The sequence below is a fragment of the Ochlerotatus camptorhynchus genome, unplaced genomic scaffold (assembly GCF_037179485.1).
Source record: "Ochlerotatus camptorhynchus isolate MF236.1 unplaced genomic scaffold, CSIRO-AGI_Acam_v1.1 ptg000185l, whole genome shotgun sequence".
Classification (NCBI taxonomy): domain Eukaryota; kingdom Metazoa; phylum Arthropoda; class Insecta; order Diptera; family Culicidae; genus Ochlerotatus; species Ochlerotatus camptorhynchus.
In genome coordinates, this window is record NW_027040675.1 from 106,198 (window position 1) to 131,443 (window position 25,246).

The window sequence follows — 25,246 nt, forward strand, 5'->3', positions numbered from 1 at the left end:
TGAAGACAATTCTTGGCGGGAGAATTTCCCCTGCCAGATTGGTGGTGTTGGCAGGGAAGGGGGATTACAAGTTTTGCTCACAAAAGCTAATAGGCCATTTTCAATTGTTGGTCTGAGGTGAATTCTACGGAGAATTTCATGCAAATTAAAAAAAAAATTAAGCTCCAGTGAATTCTTAGAAAGAGTTTAAAATTTGAAGAAAGGTTGAATTTTAAGAATTTTTTGGAGTGTTCTACAGAGAATTTCTGTACTATTATAAAAAAAAACAATTTCAAGGGATTTCAAATTTATTTTAGAAGAATTCTGGAGAGATCTTTTAACGACAGCTTGAAAACAATCACATAAAAAAGCCTTAAATTTTTGAGCGACTATTTCATACACAAATTGTGGAGACTTCGGTGCTGTCTTAGAAATTATCCATTTAACTTTCGGCTTCATCGCTTTCAGTTTTGTGCTTAATTAAAATACTTAAACCGCGATAATTTCCCAAATTTGGATGAATTTAAGCCCCTAGGGTAGAATGCTGACCCTTCCCGCTTTTGAAAAGACTCTATCATTTTTGCATTCTACAAAATATGTGGAACGCTTTATTGCCAAAACCGGGTAGGCACTGAACCTGGATTTCTTTTTGAAAACTACTGGAATATCAGGGAATTTTGTTTTTTTTTTTTCGTTGAGTCGACACCCTGATCGAATATCCATCGAAGTCTTCAGTATATTTACATATTGCTCTTCGGCAATTGTTAAAATCGAGAACATTTCTGAACATCTAAAATTCTCAACAAAATTAGGCATTTGATCTTGTTCCATAATTGAGTTTGGCCTCTTTATTCGTCCCGTAAGTCATCTAAGTTCAATCGCTAGCAACATTTAAAAATTTATCTAAATTTCAAAGCAGACTTGCAGGAATTGGTTTCTTAGGCTAAATCGCTAAATCATGGTTTCTTAAGCTATAATAAAACTTAAATCCTTGTCTTCTCAACTCAAAGTACTTCTTGAGGATACTGGACATACCCCTGAGGTCCATGGAGCTTTTCCACGAGAACTGTGGAATCTGGTCACATTAGGCCACTGGAATTGCCTCTGAGGCCTATGAAATCCAGACTCTGAAGCCTCCGATTTGCCTCTAGACTTGCTCTTCAAATGCTCTTGATTTTTTCCAGATGACTTTCTAACCAGTATCTGGACTTATTTCACTTCGTTTCACTTCTAAGCCCACCAGATTTTTCCCTGAAGCCTTGCGATCTTCACTCACTCACTCACTCAGTTCTCTGACATCTACTTAAGTCATAAGGTCTATGCAATTGTTAAACAAGTTCTCTATGCTCTTACTTTAAGACTTCTGAAATAGGTTTAAGGTCTCTGTACTTCTCCCTGAAGTCTATCAGGGTATTTACTACCTTGAGAAACCTGGATAACCGAGAATCCTCAGGGATTTTTATGTCCTGGAAAAACTTGGAATTCTCTGGGAATTTTGAAATGCCCACATCAAGCAATTCTTAAATATTTGAATAGAATATAAAGGGTGATACGGTCAAAATTTGGTCAAGGGAAAACGCGTGTAAATCGGTGAAATCGTTTATTTAAAAAATCAAATTAAATTTCTTTTTCAAGTTCAATTAGTATAAAATTCAGGAAAAATATTCAGTTAGGCTTCCGCTTTTCCAAATCCGAATTGCCGGGCCTTACGCTTGACCCCTGCCATCAGATTTTGTACAGCCACCTTGTCCACCTTCTTCGCCGCAGAAAGCCAGTTTGCCTTGAACTGCTGCTCGCCCTTAGCAGTTTTTTTGGTCTTCTTTAGGTTCCGCTTGACAATAGCCCAGTATTTCTCAATTGGGCGGAGCTCTGGCGTGTTGGGAGGGTTCTTGTCCTTGGGAACCACCTGCACGTTGTTGGCGGCGTACCACTCCATGGCCTTTTTACCGTAATGGCAAGATGCCAAATCCGGCCAAAACAGTACGGAACAACCGTGTTTCTTCAGGAAAGGCAGCAGACGTTTATTCAAACACTCTTTCACGTAAATTTCTTGGTTGACAGTCCCGGAAGCTATGAAAATGCTGCTTTTCAAGCCACAGGTACAGATGGCTTGCCAAACCAGATATTTCTTTGCGAACTTTGACAGTTTCATGTGCTTGAAAACATCTGCTACCTTTCCCCTTCCTTTTGCCGTATAAAACTCCTGTCCCGGAAGCTGCTTGTAGTCGGATTTGCCGTAGGTTTCGTCGTCCATTACCACGCAGTCACACTTCGTCAGCATCGTCGTGTACAGCCTCCGGGATCGCGCTTTGGCCGTCGTATTTTGTTTATCATCGCGATTTGGAGTCACTACCTTCTTGTAAGTCGATAGTCCGGCTCGTTTTTTGGCTCGATGCACGGTTGTAGACGATACACCCAGCTTATTTGCGGCATCTCGGAGAGAGAGGTTAGGGTTTCGCTTGAAACTACCGGCAACTCTCTTTGTCGTCTCAGCGGCTTCCGGTTTTCGATTTCCCCCCGATCCAGACTTCCTGGCTGTCGACAAACGTTCCCCAAACACTTTAATTACATTTGTAACGGTTGATTTGGCAACTTTTAGCGATTTTGCCAACTTTGCGTGCGAGTAGCTCGGATTTTCGCGATGCGCGAGCAAAATTTTGATACGCTGCTCTTCTTGCTTGGACGGCATTTTGACAACTGAAGAGTGAATTCCAAAATCAAAATAGGAGCAACATTCTACACACACACCTTCAAAATGAGGGGTGTTCAGGTTTTTTAAATGCAAAATTGAAAGAAATACGTCAAGTTGATATTGACCAAATTTTGACCGTATCACCCTTTAGTATAGTACACCAAGGAAACTTCTCCAGAATTAAAAAAAAAACAATCAAATTTACCTTCCTCGTTATTCACTTTTATTCTATTAACATAATAATTCTGTTGTGGATTTATCTTCTAAATCTTGAATTGTTTTTTTTTTTTGGAATTTCTGAATCATGAATAATTTCTTCAGATTTTAAACTTAGACAAATTTTTGAAAACCCTTTACCTAATAAAATCAGACTGGGAGAAATTTGCAAGGATCTGGACCCTGTCTATCGACCCATCAACTCATGATCCGGGGACCAACGGCTTTACTTCCCTTCTAAAGGAAGGTGTGATCAGAGATTGTATGCCTCAGAAAATCCCGGCGGCGCCGACTGGGATTGAACCCAGGCCTGCTGGGGTGAGAGGTAATCACGCTTACCACTACACCCCCGGTGCCGCTATTGCAATTGCTTCTCAGCTAATGGACTTAAATTAATGAATTTGAACACAATTTAAGGGATAATGTCAAGGGAATTCAGAGGATAATTCCAAGGGAACAATTGCCGGGAAAATTTGAAGTGAAATCTGAGAATTACTTTCAGGTTAGTTCTGTTGAACTCCAGATGAAATGTAAGGAGAATTCCAAGGTAGTTTTGAGTATAATCATCCCAAAAGAATCCTGAGTAAAGGATTCAAAGGGAATTTCCATGAATATTCTGAGATTCCAAGGGATAGTAATTCCAAGGATAGTTCTGACTAAGAGATTTGTAAGGAGAACTCGAAGGTACTCGTGAGTAGAATTCCAAGAGAAGAAGGAGAATCCAAAGAGAATTCAATTAACATTTTGAGGATGATTCCAAAGGATAGTTTTAAGGAAATTTCTAACAAACTTTTGGGGTAAATTTTGAAAGGAATACTTAGGAGAGTTTCAATGCTATTTCTGTAATTATTTGAATTGAAATTAAAGTAGAGTTCCTCTAGATTTCTGAGAAGCATTTCATGGAATTTAAGGGGCCTACTTTTAGAGAATTCTGAGTGGAGTTCAGAACATAATTCCATGGAAATTTCAGGAGCTACTTAGTGAATACTGAGCAGAGCGTATTTGAGGAGAATTCCTTGGGAATTCGTAGGTAAAACAGCGAACCTAAATAATAAATTTGAATGATCTGAAGAGTGCATCGAAGAGCCTTCTGGAGACAATTTCTTGGATATTATGGAGCAAATTATAAGAGAACATCAAAGGGAGTTCTAAAGGCTGATTGAAAGTAAATTGGTAAGCCCCACGCGCGCCGCTAGCACAAACACCTGGAAAATCCGGAGTGGTTCGGTTCTAAGCTGGCTAAAGTGATGAAGATGCCGAAAACAACAGTTTGTCGAATGCTTAAAACCTACAAGGAAACGTTGAATGTGACAAGGAATCAGCAGACTTACGAAAAAACTGGAACCAGGGATCGTCAGCTGCGCAGCAAGTTGTTGAGGTACGTTAAAACCAACCCCGGTCTTTCGATCCGAGATGTGGCCAGAAGGTACAACGCCAACTTTCAAACGGTGCGGAACATCCTTGCCAGGGAAGGATACAAGTCGTACAAAGCCAGTAAACTTCCGAACCGGCACATGAAGCAGTGCAAGGCTCTTGTACGACCGTGTTTTGACGAAAAATACGTCAAACTCGATTTTAAGCAGCTTCCCGGTCAAACGTTTTACATCGCGACTGGACGTGGGGATGGGCCGGGAAGATTCAAGTTCGTGTTTGCCTACAAGTTCGCGAAGAAGGCCATGATTTGGTAAGCAATTTGCAGTTCATTGGCCTGAAAACGGAACCATTCGTCACATCCTCGACGATGACATCCCAAGTTTACATCGAAGAATGCCTGAAAAAGCGTGTATTGCCGTTCATCTGCAAGCATAGGGGCAAAGTCATCTTTTGGCCCGATTTGGCCAGCTGCCACTACTCCAAGATGGTTCTGGAGTGGTATGCTGCCAACAAGATCGATTTTGTCCCCAAGCTAATGAATCCTCCGAATTGCCCGGAATTTCGACCAATCGGAAAATACTGGTCAATTTCAAAGCAACGACTTCGACAAAACAGCGGGGCAGTCAAGGACATTCAGCAAATGCGGGCAAAATGAAAGAAATGCGCTGATTTCGTGTCCGTTTGAACTTGCTACTGTTGGGTCGCTTTCGAGAACCATTTTCACGTGCGGCATTCTTACGACGTGCCCAGCCCACCGTAGTCGCCCAATTTTTGCAATTTGGACGACGGATGGTTCTCCCAGCAGCTGGTGCAATTCGTGGTTCATTCGCCTCCTCCACGTTCCGTCATCCAACTGCACTCCACCGTAGATGGTACGCAACTTCTTCTGTTCGAAAACACCAAGGCGCGTTGGTCCTCCCCGAGCATAGTCCAGGTCTAGTGGCCGTAGAGGACCACCGGTCTAATCAGCGTCAGTGAGCCCAAATACACGAACTCATAGACCACCTTGATTTCGTCACCGTCAATATGAACTCGGGGTGGGAGGCTAACATTGTCTTCCCTAGAACCTCTTCATCTCATGTATTTCGTCTTCGATGCGTTGATGGCAAGTCCAATCCGCCTAGCTTCAGCCTTCAGTCTGATATACGTTTCCGCCATCGTCTCAAAGTTCCGTACCATGATGTCTATGTCACCGGCGAAGCCAAGAAGCTGGATGGACTTCCTGAATATCGTGCCCCTTGTGTCTATCCCAGCTCTTCTGATCACACTTTCTAACGCGAATGTTGAATAGCAGACACGAAATTCCATCATCTTGCCGTAACCCCCTTTGAGATTCATAGGGACTCGAGAGTGTCCCCGATACTCGAAAAACGCACAACACTCGATCCATCGTCGCCTTGACCAATCGCGTCAGTTTATCCGGAAATCCGTACTCGTGCATAATCTGCCATAGCTGATCTCGATCGATTGTGTCGTATGCGGATTTGAAATCGATGAACAAATGATGTGTGGGCACGTTGTATTCGCGGCATTTCTGCAGAACCTGCCGAATCGCGAAAATTTGGTCCGTGGTAGCGAATCCATGAATCTCGCCTGGTATTGCCCCACGAACTCCAAATGGTGATAGGCGGCGGCATAGAATTTGGGAGAGTACCTTGTAGGCGGCGCTCAGCAGTGTGTTCGCGCGGTAGTTGCAGCAATCCAACGTGTCGCCCTTTTTGTAGATTGGGCATACGACACCTACCATCCACTCCTCCGGTAATATCTCCTCCTCCCAAATCTTGGCAATTACCCAGTGCAGCGCTCTAGCCAGTGCTTCACCACCGTATTTTAAAAGCTCACTTGGTTGTCAAATGGATCCTTGGGAATGATCCTGAATGATAATCAGGCCAAAATACTTCAAAACTACCACCATTTGCGTTTAAGTTCATTGGAATATTTTATTGCATATAACTTGAAGGTAGCTTGAGAGTCTTCCTTGTTTAGATGATAAATGAAGAATGGGATACTGAGTTCAAACTAAAGGTAGTTACCTTAAATTTGTGTGCATTTGAATATTTGGCAGGATTATTTGCGTTCTAATCTGCAAAGTACTGTATTTTTTTACAGCGGTACGTTCCTTTAAGCCTGAATGTATGCATTGTTGCCTGGAACGCCCTGAAGGGTGGTATGGCGCCGGGTAACTAAACTTAAATATGCTCCTCATTCTTGAGACTGTTTATACTGTGCAAAATCCCTATAACAATTAGTGTACAAGTCATACTTTTTTTTTTAAATTTTGTAATTTATAACCATTTTAAGCTCTTTTTGACCATATTGCCATATCTCAGGTGTGTTCAAGATACCTGCTTGAACCAATGAACCAATCTTGAACTATGCAGATCACAAAACCAAATAGGTTGAAACCAATAGTTGATGTGTAATCATGGTCGAATTTTCTCTGAGCCTGCCTTTCCTTAAGGTTTGTTTTCCTAAATTCGATCACAACCATAAGGGACCATTCTATTGTTTCGGTTCCAGATGTCCGGGAAAAAAATAACCGCAATCGTTCCTGTTCAGAAAGCAATTACAATTTGTTCTTGTCGAAATTTTAGCAAGAAATCGGTTTTGGGCCACTCTGGGTCGTTCCTAACCTTGATTGTTAAGATTCCCAGAGGTTCACGTCCATTTCATATCGGCAACCATACCCCGAAAATTGGTGACTGTCAAAACATCACCCGCGTAGGTCCGCGCTCTCTCGAATGTAGGTCACCGCCGTCCGGTTAGGACTCGTGTATCTCGATTCGCTATATAGAGGTGTATATTTTTGCTCGCAGTAATACACACCCCGCAGCAACACACACACGCCCGTCACTGAGAAAATGTGATAGACTTGTTTGTAGGTAGGTAGATGGCCTTAGTGGTGCTACTTTTTCCTCCTTCAATTTCATGCTTCGGCACTTCAAAAAGATAGCAACACACGTAAAAGTACCATGCCTTCTAACGATGATTATAATCTCCCATATGTACCTACTGCGGTGAGACTAAGACGCAAAAAGTAACCAGCACAAGCCTTTTGTCTCCGACAAATAATTCATATAATGTGGTTGTGTGTGTGTGTGTGTATCTTCGGTGCGGGTTGCCACTAGGTTAATGTAAACAGTGTTGTTTTTTGTCGCGGTCGCAATGCGATCACCTTCCGCCTGTCTGTTCTACGTGTTTCATCATCGTTGGTCGTCCATCGAACAGAAAGAGCAATGTTTGTTTTGATCTCGGTCACTGGATTCCAACTCCCTTGCGCTGTGGAGAAAGCTCGCTGTTGGTGGTGTAAGATAGCGAGCTTGCTGCAGGGTGAGAATCGAGTGGTTCTAGGTGAAAGTCATTGCAAATAAATCACTCTTTCTATTATTGAGGTGAAAAGATCAACACCGAAAATGACGAAACCGGTTCACGTTCAACTCATTTTTCGCACGCACACACACACTTACACGTGGGTCAAAATATGTATGTCGCAATAATAATCATTAGCGTCTCGGCAATTCGTGTCCGAACGAATGCCAAAAATACATTCATACGTACCCGAAAGCCGATTCAATCAAAGGAAGTTCCAAATTTGGCAGCCTGTGGATACTCAGAGATAGAGCGGTTACGTAAGTCCGGTCGTGTTTTCATCAGCTGTCTTGGCTTGAGCTTGGCTCGAACTCGTCGGTTGTCAACGTGTTGCGGCGTATGGGTATTTAAGTTAAAAAAAAATAACTTTGATTCAATTATCTCCAGTTGGTCACAGGGGGAGCGGCTGCTGGGTGGGTGCAGTGCAACTGCGGCGGCGGTCTGTGTCAGCGAGAGGGCAATTTAATCAATCTACTTCTTGATGGCCGGATGGACTTTCATTTTGACACTCGTAAATCGATCGTTAAAATCAGCAATGTTTCCTTTGAAGTAAAAATCTCGATATAAGTGACAGGGAATAAACAGCAATGATTTGGATAGTGGGATCCTTTGCTTAACAAATAATCGGTAAATGGCGACATTGTGTCTGTCCTTTCGTTTGTTTTTATAAGGGTTTCAACAGCTTTGTAGAGCGCAAAAATGCCTTCTTGTGGAGCTTAAAAACCTCGATAAAACTTGCAATATTACTTGGAAGGGATCATCAGGGCACCCGATTTGAACAATTGGAATTCTCTGTACCGAACATTTCGTGGATAGAGGGTGGTCTCTTCGCCCCACTCATTTAACCCCGCTTACCAAAATCAACCCAAAAGGCACAAAACCGTATGATTGGCGGTAGCAACGGACAACAGCTTTTATTGATTATTATTACAGTCGGCCGAGCTTGCCAATGCCTTAAACGAACGAAAGTGTTCATGTTTGCATGTGCATTTATCGCTTGCAATTACCGCCGCATGGGGGTGTCGATTTACAACACCGTAGTATGATAGTGTGATCTCGTCCGCCCAACCCTTTTCACATCCAACGGCAATTGATGTGTATCGGTCAGTAGCTTCTGGCATCAACTGTGGAATATTTTACTTAATGTTCACACGTACATCATCGTTGGAGAAGCGCGCGTGGGCCGAATGCACTATGACGGGGAAGACGAAATTCATATGTTCGCTTCCTTGCCAAATTCGAATGGACAAAAGGGCGAATCTGTCGAATACAACAGAACAAAGACGGTGGAGATACACTCTCAAATAAAACCCTTGTGTTCGTGGTTTTGAGTCCCCATCACACGTTTAGCAATTGTTACCCATAATCTCGGCCATGTAAAGCCGATCCACGGCCCCGTAAAGCTACTCCGATTGAGCCTTTGTCGTATTAACATATTTAAAAGGTGGAATACAAGTACAAGGGGGTGTCTGAGGACAATAGATCGAATGGACTAAAGGGACAAAGACTCGGCTTGAAAAGGTCGAACAGACAAAAATGTCAAATGGACGAACGGTCGAATTCATTGCTTTGATTTTTGACGTTGGATAACGTCTTTCGGCAACATACGGGGGTACAAAATTGAAAACAGTCATTTTGGATGAGTTACGAAAAATTAAAAGATTTTGAACGATAATAACTCAACCGTCTCTCGATAGATTTACGAGATAATGGCATCAATGGATTGGAAATATTTCTAGCAATTTGCTGAATGTTTCAAAACTATTGATTTCATTCTGTAAACTATTGAAAAATGGTTAAAAGTAAACCATTGTCTAAAGATGGTGAAAATCGATTGATTTTTTTTATATGCTTATACTTTCTCCAACCGAGACATCAGATGCGAGTATCTGACACCTCTGATATTTTCTGTTCTAATATATAAGCGTCCAACAAGGTCGCCCGTTCCATCATTGTCTATCCGATCGTCGACCCAGCAGCAGAGCAGCAGAGCAGCAGTACCAGAGCAGCGGCAGCAGAGCCTGGGGGCGAAAGGGCAACTACGCCGAGTACGTTGGTGCCAGTGCTCCGGTATACTGGGCCGCCGTCATGGAATGCCCAGCTGCTGCAGTTCTCTGTCGGTCGTTTTCACCGTCTGCTCCGCAAGGGCAACTACGCCGAGCGCGTTGGAAAAATGGCCCTTTTCAGGGCCACAACATTATCAAGAAAGAGTTTAACGTACGTATGCGAGTATCTGACACCTCTGATATTTTCTGTTCTACTATATAAGCGTCCAACAAGGTCGCCCGTTCCATCATTGTCAACAACATCAGCCCAACAAAACGGCCCTTTTCAGGGCCACCAAACTTTCGCAAAAGAGTTATTAAGGAATATTCCTAAAATATAATATACACAATTGAGTACAACACATAACAGACGCTATCCAACGCCAACCCTGCGGTCGTATCTAGTATACAACCCTTCCAACTTTTTTTGAGTTTCTTTTGTATCATATGCGATTCTTTGGGACGTATTTGTCGATTTTGGCGTTGACTTTCTTAATTTTTGCATTAAATCGTTTTCTTTTCCATTCGACATTTTGTCCTTTTGTTTTCTATTTTGACCTTTCGTCAATTTCGGACTTTGGGCCCTTTGAGTTCAATTCGGCCTTTTGCCCTTTACGTCTCTGTTCATCTTTCGTCTCTGCGACCTTCTGTCATGGATTCGACATAAATTTTAAAGAACATTTTGTGGTAATTTCGACAAATTTAGCGAGCTTAAGAATCTCAAAGTGGAGATTTTCATATATCTTGGTTATACAGAAGACTTTTTGAAACTTAAATTTCTTGAAGGCCATTAAATTTTCAGTATATTTTTGAAATTTCTCAGGACGGATTTCAAACTCTTCAAACAGTTCTGGTCTCCTAAAGCATCTTAGAATTTGCACTCATCATCACTCATCAAGCTCCCTGAAATCATCCTGAGGTCTCTGAACACCTCTACCTCTCTAAAGATGACCAAAATGTCTAACCCCTCTTGTTGAATCTTAAATTTCTTGATTAAATCACTTGAAAGCCCTTTAATTTTCAGAATATTTTTGATATTCCCCAGAACTCTTCAAACAGTTCTCTCCTAAAACATCTTAGAATTTGCACTAATCATCACTCATCAAGCTCCCTGAATTCATCTTGAGCTCTCCGAACACCTCTAAAGCTCCAAAGTTTACTTAACCGTTCTGAGGTTCGCAGAAGCTCTCTAAAGATGGCCATTTTGAATCTAAAATTTCTTGATGAAATGACTTGATGGCCCTTCAATTTTCAGAATATTTTTGAAATTCCCCAGGACGGATTTCAAACTCTTCAAACAGTTCCGAAGTATAAGCCGTCCAGAGCTTTCCGAACACCTTCAAAGCTCCATAGTTTGCTTAACCGTTCTGAGGTTTGCAGAACCTCTCTGAAGATTTCCAAAAAATTAGCATCGCCGTATCCCTCTTTTTGAATCTAAAATTTCTTGATTGCATCAGTTGAAGGTCCTTTAATTTTCAGAATATTTTTGAAATTTCCCAGGACGGATTTCTAACTCTTCAAACAGTTCTGACGTCTCTAAAGCATCTTTGAATTTTCAACCCATCATCACCCATCAAGCTCCCTGAAATCGTCCAGAGCTCTCCGTTGCTTAACCGTTCTGAGGTTGGCAGAACCTCTTTAAAGATGGCCAAAAATCTCGAACTTCGCCGTACCCCTCCAAACGCTATGAAGTTATTGAAATTCCACAGCATCAGATTCTGACTGTCAGAGCCTGCTCCGGGAGCGCTGTCTTCCCATCACACGAAGCGACCGACACTACGCGATTAAACTGCGAATGTTTGGAACAAACTAGGAACTTCGAACAACTCGACAGAGCGAGCAAAGACCGAACTGTAGTTTGTTGAAGCTCTCAACCGGTCTCCTAATACTCCAGACATTCAATGAGAGCTCATAGAACTTCAGAAAACAGTTTAACAATCTTCAGTGAAGTTCATGGTGACCTTAGGTTAATTCCGAAAACTCAGAAAATTTTAAAAGAGTTTCAAATAAATATGAACTTTTGGGAAGGTCCTAGAATCTCTAGAGAAGCCCATCAGAACTTCACTCTAGAACTGGAAATCTTTAAAGAAGTGAATTTCAGAAAAGTTCAGGAAATCTTCATAGATGTCTATGAGATCACTACGAACTTCGCAACTGAAGCTCTGGATCACTTTTAGGTGAAGATTATGGAACTTCCAAGTAACTAAAGGTACATTTGAAATGAATACTCTATGAAACCCCAAGGTACTCAGAGAAGTCGTAAGTGTCCAAGAAAACCTCAGAAACACTACGAACTTCTCTAATTATCCCTGAAAGCCTCAGAAATTTTCTGAGAGTTCATAGAACATCAAGATACAGTTTAGTGAACTGTTGCGATACAGCAGAGAAGTATGGAAGAACTTCAGAGAAGCTCAGGAAATTTCGAAGGAATTAAAGCATACCTTCACAGAAATTTAGTGACTTTCGGAGAAGATTATCGAACATCAGAGAAACTCATGGAACATCAGATAATCGCAAATGTCCAGGAGAAATTCAGAAGCACTCCGCACTTCTCAACCACTTCCTGAACATCTCAGTAGCCCTCTGAGAGTTTCTAGAAGTTCGAAAAAAAAAGTCTAGTGAACTTCATGGGAACCTCAAAGTGACTCAGAGAAAACCTCATAGAAGTTTAGAATAATCACAAAGTTTGGAAGAACCTCAGAAACGCTCAGGAAACCTTCAAAGAAGTAAAAGGAAATCTTCAGCGAAATTCTGCGAATTTTAGAAAAGATTATCGAACTTCATAAAACCCTTGTAACTCCAGAGTAGTTTAGGGAACACTCCGAACTTCTCAAATTCTCCCAGAAAATCTCAAAATTTTTGGGACAGGTCATAGAACATCAAGACACAGCTTAGTGAACTGTTGGAGAAACAGCAAAGAAGTATAGAAGAACTTCAGAGAAGCTGAGGAAAATTTAAACGGAATTAAAGTAAACCTTCACAGAAATTTAGCGAAATTCGGAGAAGATTATCGAACATCAGAGAAACTCATGGAACTTCAGAGTAGTCTTGGGAATGTTGTAAATGTCCAGGAGAACCTTAGAAACAATTCGACCTTTTCAATTGCTCCCTGAACATCTCAGTAGTTCTCTGAGAGTTTATAGAAGTTCGGAAATGGTCTAGTGATCATCATGGGAACCTCAAAGTTACTCAAAGAAAACCTGATAGAAGTTTGGAAGAATTCCAAAGATGTTCGGAGGAACCTCAGAGAAGCTCAGGACTCAAATTAGTTTAAGTTCAGAGAAATTCAGTGAATTTTAGAAATAATTATCGAACTTCAGAAAAAGTTGTGTAACTTCAGAGTAATCTAGGGAACGCTCTGAACTTCTTAAATCTCCTTGAAAATCTCAGACATTCTGGAGAGTTCATAGAACATCAAGAAACAGTTTGGTGAACTTCTGAGAAAGAACGGAGAAGAATAGAACAACTTCAGAGAAACTCAGGAAAATTTCAAATTTTGTGAATTTTGGAGAAGATTATCGAACTTCAGAGTAGACTTGTAGTATGTAAATGTGCAGGAGAATCTAAGAAACACTCCAAACTTCTCAACTGCTCCTTAAAGCAGTAATCGATCTTCAGAGAAACTGATTTAACTTCAGAGTAGTCTAGAAGACCTGAAAGAGACTCAGAGGACCTCAGAAAAGTTTGTTAGTTTAACGTAAAGGCTCACTAAAAATATCAAAAACTTATCAGAATATTATCGAGCTTCGGAGAAACTTATGGAACTTCAGAGTAGTCTTAAGGATGTCGTGAATGTCCAAAAGTATCTCAGAAACACCCTGAACTTCTCAACTGCTCCGTGAAAATTTCACCTGTTACCGATCGTCAGAGAAACTCGTGGAACTACAGAGTAGACTAGGAAACCTCAAAGAGACTCAGAGAACCTCAGGAAAATTTTGTAGATTGTAGAAGGATGATAGGAAAATTTTCCAAAAGAGTTAATGGAAAGCATCACAAAAATTTAGCGAATATTGGAGAAGATTATCGAGCTTCAGAGAAACTCGTGGAGCTTCAGAATAGTCTAACAAACCTCAAAGTGACTCAGAGATCCTCTGACAAGTTTGGTAGTTAATCGTAAATGCTCAGGACAACGTCAAAAATACTCGGAATATCTCAAATACTAGCTTAAAATCTCAGAAACTTTCTGAGAGTTCATAGAACTTCAGAGAACCGCATGATACGGTCAGACTATCTCAAGAAACAACAGATATGAATAGAAGAACTTTAGAGAAGTTCAAAGAAGGTCAGGAGAACTTCATAGAAGTTTAGTTAAAGTCTCCACCTTCAGAGAAATTTTGAAAATTTCTGAGAGGATTATGGAACTTCAGAGAAACTCTTGAAACTTCAGAGCAGTCTCAGAGATTATCGTAAATGTCCAGGGAAATCTCAGAAACACTCCGAACTTCTCAACTGGTACCTGAACATCTCAGTAGTTCTCTGAGATTTTATAGATGTTCAGACAAGTCTACTGAACTTCATGAGAACCCCTGAGTGACTCAGAGAAAACCTCATAGAAGTTTAGAAGAATATCAAAGAAGTTCGGAGGAACCTTAGAGCAGCTCAAGAAGTAAAAGCAAATCTTCAGTGAAATTCAGCGATTTTCAGAAAATATTACCAAACTTCAAAAACACTCGTGTAACTTCAGAGTTTTCTAGAGAACAGTCTGAACTTTTCAAATTCTCCATGAAAATCTCAGAAATTTTGGGGGAGTTCATAGAATATCAAGAAACAGTTTAGTGAACTTTTGATAAATAACAGATTTAGAAGAACTTCAGAGAATCTCAGGAAAATTTCGTTAATGGATAGCTTCATATAAATTTAATGAATTTCTGAGAAGATTATCGGTCTTCAGAGAAACTCATTGAACACCAGATAATCGCAAATGTCCAGGGAAATCTCAGAAACACTCCGAACTTCTCAATTGCTTGCTGAACATCTCCGTAGCTCTCTGAGAGTCTCTAGAAGTTCGAACGAACTTCATGGGAATCTCAGAGTGGCTCAGAGAAAACCTCATAGAAGTTTAGAATAATGTCAAAAAAGTTTGGAGGAACCTCAAAGACGCTCAGGAAACCTTCAAAGAAGTAGAAGCAAATCTTCAGAGAAATTCTGAAATTCTGAGAATTTCAAAATTGATTATCGAATTTTATAAAAATCGTGTAACTCCAGAGTAGCTTAGGGAACATTCCGAACTTCTCAAATTCTCCCAGAATATGTCAGAAATTTTGGGAGAGTTCATAGAACATCAAGAAACAGTTTAGTGAAGTTCTGAGAAACAACAGAGAAGTATAGAAGAACTTCAAAGAAGTTCAGGAAAATTTCAAACGAGTTAAAGGAATCCTTTACGGAAATTTAGTAAATTTCGGAGAAGTTTATCGAACATCGGAGAAACTCATGGAACATCAGAGTAGTCTTGGGAATGTTGTAAATGTCCGGGAGAACTTCAGAAACACTTCGACCTTCTCAAATGCTCCCTGAACATCTCAGTAGTTCTCAGAGAGTTTATAAAAGTTCGGAAATAGTCCATCATGGGAACCTCAGAGTGACTCAAAGAAAACCTCCTATAAATTTAGATGAATTTCGAAGAACGGAGGAATCTCAGAGAAGCTCAGGAATCCTTCAACTTAGTTAAAGTTCAGAGAAATATTCTGTGTATTTCTGAAAATTTTAGAAAAAAATCGTGTAACTTCTGGGTCATCTAGGAAACACTCTGAACTTCTTAAATTCTCCTTGAAAAGCTCAGAAATGTTGAGAGAGTTCATTGAACACAAAGAAACAGTTTGGTGAACTTCTGAGAAACAACAGAGAAGTATAGAAGAACTTCAGAGAAGCTCAGGAAAATTTCAAAAAAAGTTAATGGAAAGCTTCACAGAAATTTTGCGAATTTTGGAACAGATTATCGAATTTCCGAGAGTCTCGTGGAACTTTAGAGTAGACTTGTAGTATGTAAATGTTCTGGAGAATCTAAGAAACGCTCCGAACTTCTCAACTGGTCCGTGAAAATCTAAGCAGTAACCGATCTTCAGAGAAACTGATGGAACTTCAGAGTAGTCCAGGGAACCTGCAAGAGGCTCATTAAAAATATCAGAAAATTTCTGACAGTTCATAGAACTTCAGAGAACCTCAAGAAAAGCTCAGGAGACCACAGAGAAGGCTAGAAGATTTTACAAAAAAAGTTAAGTTAAGTGTTCTTGCCTTCAGAGAAATTCAGCGAATTTCTGGGAAGATCATGGTACTTCGGAGAAACTTATGGAACTTCGGAGTAGTCTAGGAGGGAGTATTGCAAATGTCCAGGAGAACCTCAGAAACACTTCGAGCTTCCCAACTGCTCCCTGAAAATCTCAGTAGTGATCTAAGAGTTTATGGAAGTTCAGAAGTAGTTAGTGAACATCATGGAACCTCCAAGTGACTCAAAGAAAACCTCATAGAATTTAGAAGAATTTCAAAGAAGTTCGGACGAACCTTTGAGAAGCTCACAAAGTTAAAAGCAACCATCTTCACTCAAAATTCAGAACTATCGAGAAACTCACGGAATTTATTGGACCTCACAGGTCGAAACTCAAAGAGGCTCAGAGAAACTTGAGAAATTATCGTAAATGTCCTGGAAAACTTCAGTGTCACTCCGAACTTCACAAATGATCCCTGACGGTATCCAAAAAATCTGAGAGTTCATATAACTCCAGGAAACAGTTTAGTGAACTTCAGAGAAACTCAGACAGTCTCAGGAAACATCTTAGAAGTTTAGAAGAACTTCAGTAAAGTTCAGAGAAGCTCAGGAGAATTTCAAGAAAGTTAAAGGAGAATTTCTGCGAATTTCTGAGAAGATAATCGAACTTCTCAACTGCTCCTTCAATTTCTCAGAAGATCTCTGAGAGTTCATAGTACTTCGGAAAATGTTCAGGATCGCATCTTGTAAGGATCTGTCAGAAATTCTGAGAAGTTGTCGGAAATTCTGATGAGTCCTCAGAATTTCCCGTAAGTTCTTCGCAAATCTTCTAAGAGATTCTCGGAATTTCTGGAAAGCTTTCGAAAATTCTGGACAGCTCTCGGAACTGATGGGAAGGCTTTTTTTTTGGGAGTTCTCGGAATATTGTGAAGTTCTTGGTTCTTCTGGAAAGTTTATGGAACTTCTGGAAAGCTTTTGAAATTTTTGGGAAGTTGTCAAATCTTCCGAGAAATTATCGGAACTTATGGGAAGCTCTTGAAAATTCTGGAAAGTCTAGGATCTTCTAGAAGTTTTTCGAATTCCTGAAAATTTATGAGATCTTGTAGGAAATTCCCGGATTTTTTGGAAAGAAACCTAGATGATCTAGATCTAGTAGTACTCAGAATTTGTGAGAGAAGTCCACAGAACTTCTGGAAAGTTGTTGTTTTTTTTTTTGGGAAGATCTTCTGAGAAATTCTCGGAACATATGGGTAGCTCTCGGTAATTCTGAAAAACTGTCAGAATTCTGGGAAGTACTCGGATCTTCTAGATGTTTTTGGAATTTCTGAGAAGTTCTAAGATCTTGTGGGAAATTCTTGGATTTTTTGGAAAGTTCTACTAATTTCTGGGAAGTTCGAGAGTCTTCTGGGAAACTCTCGGAATTTATATGACGATCCGAGATCTAGAAGATCTAGATCTAGCAGTACTTGGAATTTGTGAGAGAAGTACGCAGAACTTGTGGGAAGTTGTATAATTTTGTTGGGAAGATCTTCCGAGAAATTCTCGGAACTTATGGAAAGCAGAATTTCTGGGAAGTACTTGAATCTTTTAAAAGTTTTTGGAATTTATGAGCAGTTCTGAGATCTTCAGGAAAATTTTAGGATTTTCTGGATCGGAAAATGTTCAGTGAACATCACAGGAACCTCAGAATGACTTAATTAGGATGACTCATAGAAGTTCAGAAGAATTTCCGAGAAGTTCAGAGAAATTTCAAAGTAGTTAACAAGATTGAGGAAAAAGAAACCTTCACAGAAATTCAGCGAATTTTGGGAGAAAACTATCGAATTATTTCAAAACTCACGAAAATTTAGGGCATGCTAAGGAACCTCAAAGAGACACAGAGAACCTCAGATAAGTTAGAGAGATAATCGAAAATGTTCAGGAGAAAATCAAAAACACTTGGATTCTGTCAAAGGTTCCTTGAAAATCGCAGAAACTTTCTGAGAGTGCATAGAGCTTTAGGAAACAGTTCAGTGAAGTTCACAGATAGAAGCTTAGACTGTCTAAAACAAACATGTGTAGAAGCAGTCAAAAAACTTCATACAAGTTTAGTAGAGAGAAGCTCAGGAGAATTTCAAAAAATCAATTCAGTGAATTTTAGAAAAGATTCCAGATCTTCAGAGAAGTTCTCTGGGAACACTCCGAACTTCTCAAATGCTTCCTTGAATATCTTGGAAATTTTCATAAAGTTCATACGGACGTTCAGGTGAACCTCAGATTCACTCACTCTGGAATATGTAGTTGTAATGACAACATATTTTGGGGTCTCCAAGTTATATTGAGGATTGGGTCTTGATAATTGCACGATATTTTGAAGCTTTAGGAAACCCATCGAATGTTAGCAATTGGTCTTGACAAAAATACATATGGTATACATAATGTAATAAGTTTTCACATTGCTATACAAACTCGAATGGTCTGTTGGAACGTTATACGAGACTTCGATGAGCCTGTAGAGCATCAAGATCTTACAGAAATGGTGGGTAATAAGGTCCATCCACCGCAATTTCTCGGCTGTCCTCCATGCGATTGAGTTGATTTTATGTATGTGACTTGGGTTAACCATAAACTTGTCATCTACATAAAATCAGCTCATTTGGTTGGAAAACAGTCGAGAAACTACGGTGGGTGAACGAACCGCGCTGTTCAGGGGATTCCAGTATGTTCATAACGATGCAATACAATTTCAAAAAAATATGTGTGACATCATACAACTTGTGCAAAAAAATAGTCGAAACGTCGTACGATATCCCGTTGAGCATGTAGAATCTCAAAATCTGAACTCCATGGTGATTTGGAGAATCTTAGATATTGTTTTAACTCATCTATACGGCTCACATGATGCGATGAGGTCCTATGTAGCTCCATGAATTCAAGTAATAAGTCAGGACATCGTACAAGACTTGAGCCTGTAGAACTTGAAGATCTTAATTTCTGGATGATTTGGAGGACTCGAGTTATTTTGTCATTTCAACTTTATATCTTACATGATGTAAGAGGGCTACATGAGGCTCTACAAATGCCAATATTAAGTCTGAATGTCGTACAAAATCTCGTTGAGCCTAAACAACATCAAGATCTGAACTTCAGTATGATTTGGAGAATCTTAGATATTTGTTAACACAAATATGTAGCTTCCCTGATGTAATGAGGTCTTACTAAGCTCTCTGGACATCGTTGGGACATCGAGAAAAACTTTATTAAGCATGTAGAACTTCAAGATCAGTTCTTCAGGATGATTTTAAGAACTCATAGTTCCTCGTATATCCTTTTTTGATTCCATATGGTGTGATCCAAGGAAACTTTATTGCCTTTGCTTATGTCAACCTGTAGAGTACTTCTTACAAGTTCGCATAAGTTTAAAATATATTAATATATAAACAACTCATGGAAGCTTAGGAACCCTCAGAACAGTTCAGGGAACTTCAAAGAAATACAGGCAACGTAAGAGAAGTTTAGGGTACTTAATATAAGTGCTTAAGAAACAAATCGGATAGATTAAGAAAACATTGGAAGATTTTAGGAATCCCCAAAGAATTGCAAGAAGAACTCAAAGAAAGGGATCCTCAAGAAGGGCAACGCTCTGATGAGATGTCGATACACCACCCCAAAGCTCCTCTCCTGATCCTATCCTTCGACAATGTAACCATCTAACCTCGGGTAAACCGCGAGTATTCGGCCCAACTCCTACTAGACCTATGTAAGTAGAATTATCTAAATGTTGTTACAAAACAATGAATTATCGGCCCCGTAAAGCTAACCCGATTGAGCCTTTGAAATAATAAAAATCTTTAAGAAAGTTTATTAGACTACATACTCTGTTGATATTCTGAGACCCTCCTGATTGTTCCAGAAAGGGTTCAGGATGGCTCACAGAATGTTAAATAATTTATAGAAAGTTCGGAAGAGAGCTTTGAATTTCTTCTTTTTGAGCTTCTTTAAAGTTAGATGATTTCCAAACTATTCAAGATTTGCACAAAGTAATTGCTCGTGTAGTTCACTTGGACCATGCAAAGACGCAGCTGTTTAGGGGGAAGGGCCTACAGAAATTATGCCTGACCTTCCATGGATATAAACAAATACGCTGCGAAAGGGGAGGACGGGGCCAAAAATCGGTCAAAAATATACTACGTCATTTATGCATCAACCACCGAGTTTTTAACGGCTGGCCATGCCACATTTTTTGCAAAAAAAACCCCGCCCTTGTAGCAGCTTACAAGAGAACTAACAAATCCACTAAAGCACGTGGGCGCAAATTTTGAAGCATGATTGAAATTGTCAATCTTATTCGATCGTACCTTCAAACTGGCGACCTTCAAACTGGCGACATCAACAACATCTAAGTCCAATCCTAACCGGGACGATTCTTGACGTAAAAGGTAACCATCACCATTCAAGAAAAATTGGCTGACAAAAAGCGAACTAGCTCTGCTGCCTAGTGCCTACCCACGACGAGTGCGGTTGGTTTCAATCGATTTGACAAGCTCAGCAGAAGTGAAGTGCTCCATTCGAAGCGAGCACAGAGTCTGACGAGAACCGACCATAAAGCCATAGAGAGCGAGATGGAGTGTGCTTTCTATGTTGTTCCACTTCCTACTACAACATGAGCAGTACACTCACTCGTCCACTTCTTCTCCTCCTCCTCCTACTCATCCTTCAATTGCCGCTCGGTTCTAAAAACTCATGTCGCGTGTCTCTTAAAGACTCAATAATTAATAAATGATTTTCTCCGTTGTCCTTGCCCCGTTTTTTTTTTTGGCATAATAAGCCCCAACTGACGTCGGTCGACACTGTAGGGGAAATGCGAGCAAAATGAACACTTGACGTTTTAAGGGCGGACCATTCAAGCACACAGACAATTCAATCGGTGCGTCTTCGTTGTTCATTTTACCCCGCAGTTCCCCAAATGCTAATGTCCTGCTACGAATCGATTTTAAAAGGAACCATTTTTCTCTTTCTATTTCGCAGAGAGATCCTGCCTCGAAATCGTCCACCCCGCGGCGCGGCGAGTACAACGTCTATTCCACCTTCCAGTCACACGAGCCCGAGTTCGACTATCTAAAGTCACTAGAAATAGAGGAGAAAATCAACAAGATCCGATGGCTGAAGCGCAAGAACCAGTCGCACTTCCTGCTGTCGACCAACGACAAGACGATAAAGCTGTGGAAGGTCTCGGAGCGGGACAAACGGGTCGAAGGGTACAACACGCGGGAGGACAACGGCAGCGTGCGTGATCCGTCGTCGATCAGCGCGCTGCGGGTGCCAGCGATAAAGCCAATGGACCTGATGGTGGAGGCGTCGCCCCGTCGGATCTTCGCCAATGCTCACACCTACCACATCAACTCGATATCGGTCAACTCGGACCAGGAGACGTACCTCTCGGCGGACGACCTCCGGCTCAACCTGTGGCACCTGGAGATCACCGACCAGAGCTTCAACATCGTCGACATCAAGCCGGCCAACATGGAGGAACTGACGGAGGTCATCACGGCGGCCGAGTTCCATCCGACCGAGTGCAACGTGTTCGTGTACTCGAGCAGCAAGGGTACAATTAGGTTATGTGATATGCGCTCGTCCGCGCTCTGCGACCGGCACGCGAAACTGTTCGAGGAACCGGAGGACGTGGACATCACCAACAAGAGCTTTTTTCGCGAGATCATCAGCTCGATCAGTGACGTCAAGCTGAGCAACACCGGCCGGTACATGATATCCCGAGATTATCTGAGTATTAAGGTGTGGGATCTGCACATGGAGACGAAACCGATCGAGACGTATCCGGTGAGTGTGGGTTTTTTGTTTGTTTAGATTTTCAGTAAATATTATTGCTCTATTTTGCAGGTTGAATAGTTGAGTCGATGCATGATAATCTTAAAGAAAATTGAAATCACTAGAGGATTCGTTCACGACCGTTGAGAGTAACATGAAATTGAAAAAAAAGTGGTGCTACTCAGTGTGGATGCGTAAAACTTCCTCAAAAATCGGCTTGAATACCAGGAAAATCGATGAATATTTTACTCAGTCTAATGAGTTTAGTCGTAAACTAAGTAAAATTTGCATTGGTTTTCCTTATATGACCTATTTTTTGAGGAAAATCGAATCCATTTTGAGTCGAATTATACGCAATTCTGAGTTACTCTCATCAGTCGTGTTGATAGGGAAATTTACGTCAATTTCGTGGAACTTCTGAAGGATTTCTGAATACGGTCTAGGCTAATTTGTCGGAATCCTGAAGATATGTTGATTGGAAATCATTTGGTAGTAAAACTAAAGACTTTCCAGTGATTCTAGGGCTATATTTACCCATAAGGCAGTGAACTTGCCTACAAAGGGAATCCCTGGACATCCCAATGGTTCTGTGTTAATTTACTCACTATTAACGTTTATTCCCCTCTGGGGAAGAGATCGGCCTAGCATGGTCCATGCCGCTCACGCTAATAACGGTCCCAAGTTCATATCTCATCCCCGGATAAGTCACGAATGACCTACAATGTGTTAAAGTTCCTACCTATAAAAAACCATCCACCATTTTGAGTGGATCTCTCAACGCTCTATGCGCTCATCTGATGCTTTGGAGCCACCCACAATATAACAACCCCCTGTTCCCCACAACTGCGCAACATTTTGATCGAATTTGGTTAAGCTCTGTATTCGCGGGAGAGCGGTAGAGTTTGCATGGGAATTTCAAATACCTGTCAAAAATTTAAATACAGCTCAATTTTAACCTAACCTCGGATTGAGTATACTAAGCGGAACAACTTGGTCCAAAACTGTAAATCGATTCGACTTCTAGACAAAAAGTTATTATTATTTTACTTTAGACCAAGTTCTCCGCACATAACCTGCAAGCTACGCGTATACGCCTGAAGGTATGCGCGGAACAATTCAACAGTGAGCATGCATAAGGGCGTAAACGCGATGATCGATTCTCTTCATCGATTTTCTCCTTACATTGCTACTGCTAAGCGGAACAATTTTCTGGAATTTGTTCAATGTAGTGTTGTAACTGGTTGTACTGGGTATCAAATGTAACAGCAAACGCACCGAGAAACGTTAATCCAAGCAAGTTATTAGCTAAAGAGAAAATCGACGAAGAGAATCGATCATCGCGTTTACGCCCTTATGCATGCTCACTGTCGAATTAACTCATCTTGCCCGTGACCCGACCTTACCTTATTATCAATCAAAGTTCAAGGTTTGGTAAAATTTGAGCCTTTTTTGAATTTTTGGCAAGCAAATGAAACGTTTTGTTCCTTTTCCCATACAACATTCAACATTCTCCCGCAAACCCAGAACGTAACCAAATTCGTTCAAATGTGGCAGTTGATGGGGACCTCAATTCACATCTAAAGCCCACTGCTCTGCAGTGAGTTGTGATCCGCCATACAAATATGACCCACCATAGTGTTTATGGATCCACTCAAAATTGTGACTGGCTTCCATAGACGTGTGCAGGCCTCTTCATAAGGGAGGGCAAGCCAACCAATAGAGTAGAGGGGCGTCTCATATACTCTAGGTGGTATCGGTGAACGCAGTTATGGGCTTCGTAAATTTTGAGCAAGATAGTGCTTATCCAAAGATGATGCTGAACTTGATAGCAAGGGGAGAATATCTTACTTCTTAGAACTGCTAACCGTTAAATGCAGATGGTCTTGAAATCTTGAAAAAACATCCAGAGGATTCAACAGAGATTTTTAAGCAACAGCAAAAGAGAGTGATTAGGATTGCTGGGCAGATGGCGATCTTCAGAATAGTACCTGATGAACCTAAAGTCTTGAACAAACAACCAGAGGGCTTCACCGAGACCTTTGATCACCTGCAGATCTTTTAACAATTGCGGCTCAACTTGAAATGAATATCTAGGAAATGTAATTTGAATTGATGATCTATTGGAGATCTTCATGAAAATATCTTAGTAGTCTGCAATCAATTCATATTGATTGGTATTATCAGAAAAATAAATACCTGGTGAACCAGAAGTCTCGAACAAACATCTTAATGGAAATCTTATTCAAATGATTATACCGTCACTTCTTCCTAATTCGATATTGATTCTCGAAAAATCTCAGAAAATGTGGGAAGTTTTCAAAATTTCTTAGTATCTTATATTTTGGGTAGTTCCTGAAACTTCTGGGAAGCTCTGGCATCTTCTGGGAAGATTTAGAAATTTCTGAGACGTTCTTTGAATTATTTTTAAGTTCTTAGAACATCTTAAAAGTTCTCGGGATTTCTTGAAAAATTTGCAGACCTCTGCAAAGTCTCCGAATTTCTGGAAAGTTTTCTGAACGACTCTTGGAATTTCTGTGAAATTTGTCGATCTTCTGGGGGAGTTCTCGAAATTTCTGTTAAACTCAAGTATCTTCTGAACAGTTCTAGGAAGACACTTCTGGGAAGCTCACATAAATTGTGGGTCGTTCATGGATGTTCTACGAAGTGCACGCATCTTGTAAGGTTCTGTCAGAAATTCTGAGAAGTTGTCGGAAATTCTGATGAGTCCTCAGAATTTCTCGTAAGTTCTTCGCAAATCTTCTAAGAGATTCTCGGAATTTCTGGAAAGCTTTCGAAAATTCTGTACAGCTCTCGGAACTGATGGGAAGGCTTTTTTTTGGGAAGTTCTCGGAATTTTGTGAAGTTCTTGGTTCTTCTGGAAAGTTTATGGAACTTCTGGAAAGCTTTTGAAATTTTTGGGAAGTTTTCACGGAATTTTTTTTGGAAGTTGTCAAATCTTCCGAGAAATTCTCAGAACTTATGGGAAGCTCTTGAAAATTCTGGAAAGTCTAGGATCTTCTAGAAGTTTTTGGAATTTCTGAAAATTTATGAGATCTTGTGGGAAATTCCCCGATTTTTTGGAAAGAAACCTAGGAGATCTAGATCTAGTAGTACTCAGAATTTGTGGGAGAAGTCTACAGAACTTCTGGGAAGTTGTTGATTTTTTTTGGGAAGATCTTCTGAGAAATTCTCGGAACATATGGGAAGCTCTCGGTAATTCTGGAAAGCTACGCATCTTGTCAGGATCTGTCGGAAATTCTGAGAAGTTTTCGGAAATTCTGGGCAGGTCTAGGAATTTTCGAGAAGTCCTCAGAATTTCTAGTAAGTTCTTCTTCTGGGAAATTCGCAAATCTTCTAAGAGATTCTCGGAATTTCTGGAAAGCTTTCGAAAATTCTGGACAGCTCTTGGAACTGATGGGAAGGTTTTTTTTTGGGAAGTTCTCGGAATTTTGTGAAGTTCTTGGTTCTTCTGGAAAGTTTATGGAACTTCTGGAAAGCTTTTGAAATGTTTGGGAAGTTTTTGGAGTTCGTTGTAAATCCACGGATTTTTTTGGGAAGTTGTCA

General features: G+C 40.6%; 1 protein-coding gene across 5 annotated transcripts in view; it reads left to right on the forward strand.

Moving 5' to 3' along the window:
• The window catches only part of tws (protein phosphatase 2 regulatory subunit tws), a 118,513-nt gene that overhangs the window by 80,397 nt on the left and 12,870 nt on the right, over window positions 1-25,246 (forward strand). For all 5 annotated transcript variants that reach the window (XM_065223187.1, XM_065223190.1, XM_065223189.1 and 2 more), the window contains one exon: window positions 20,885-21,694. In XM_065223187.1, coding sequence (XP_065079259.1) covers window positions 20,885-21,694 — 810 coding nt within the window. The remainder of the gene's footprint in view (window positions 1-20,884; window positions 21,695-25,246) is intronic.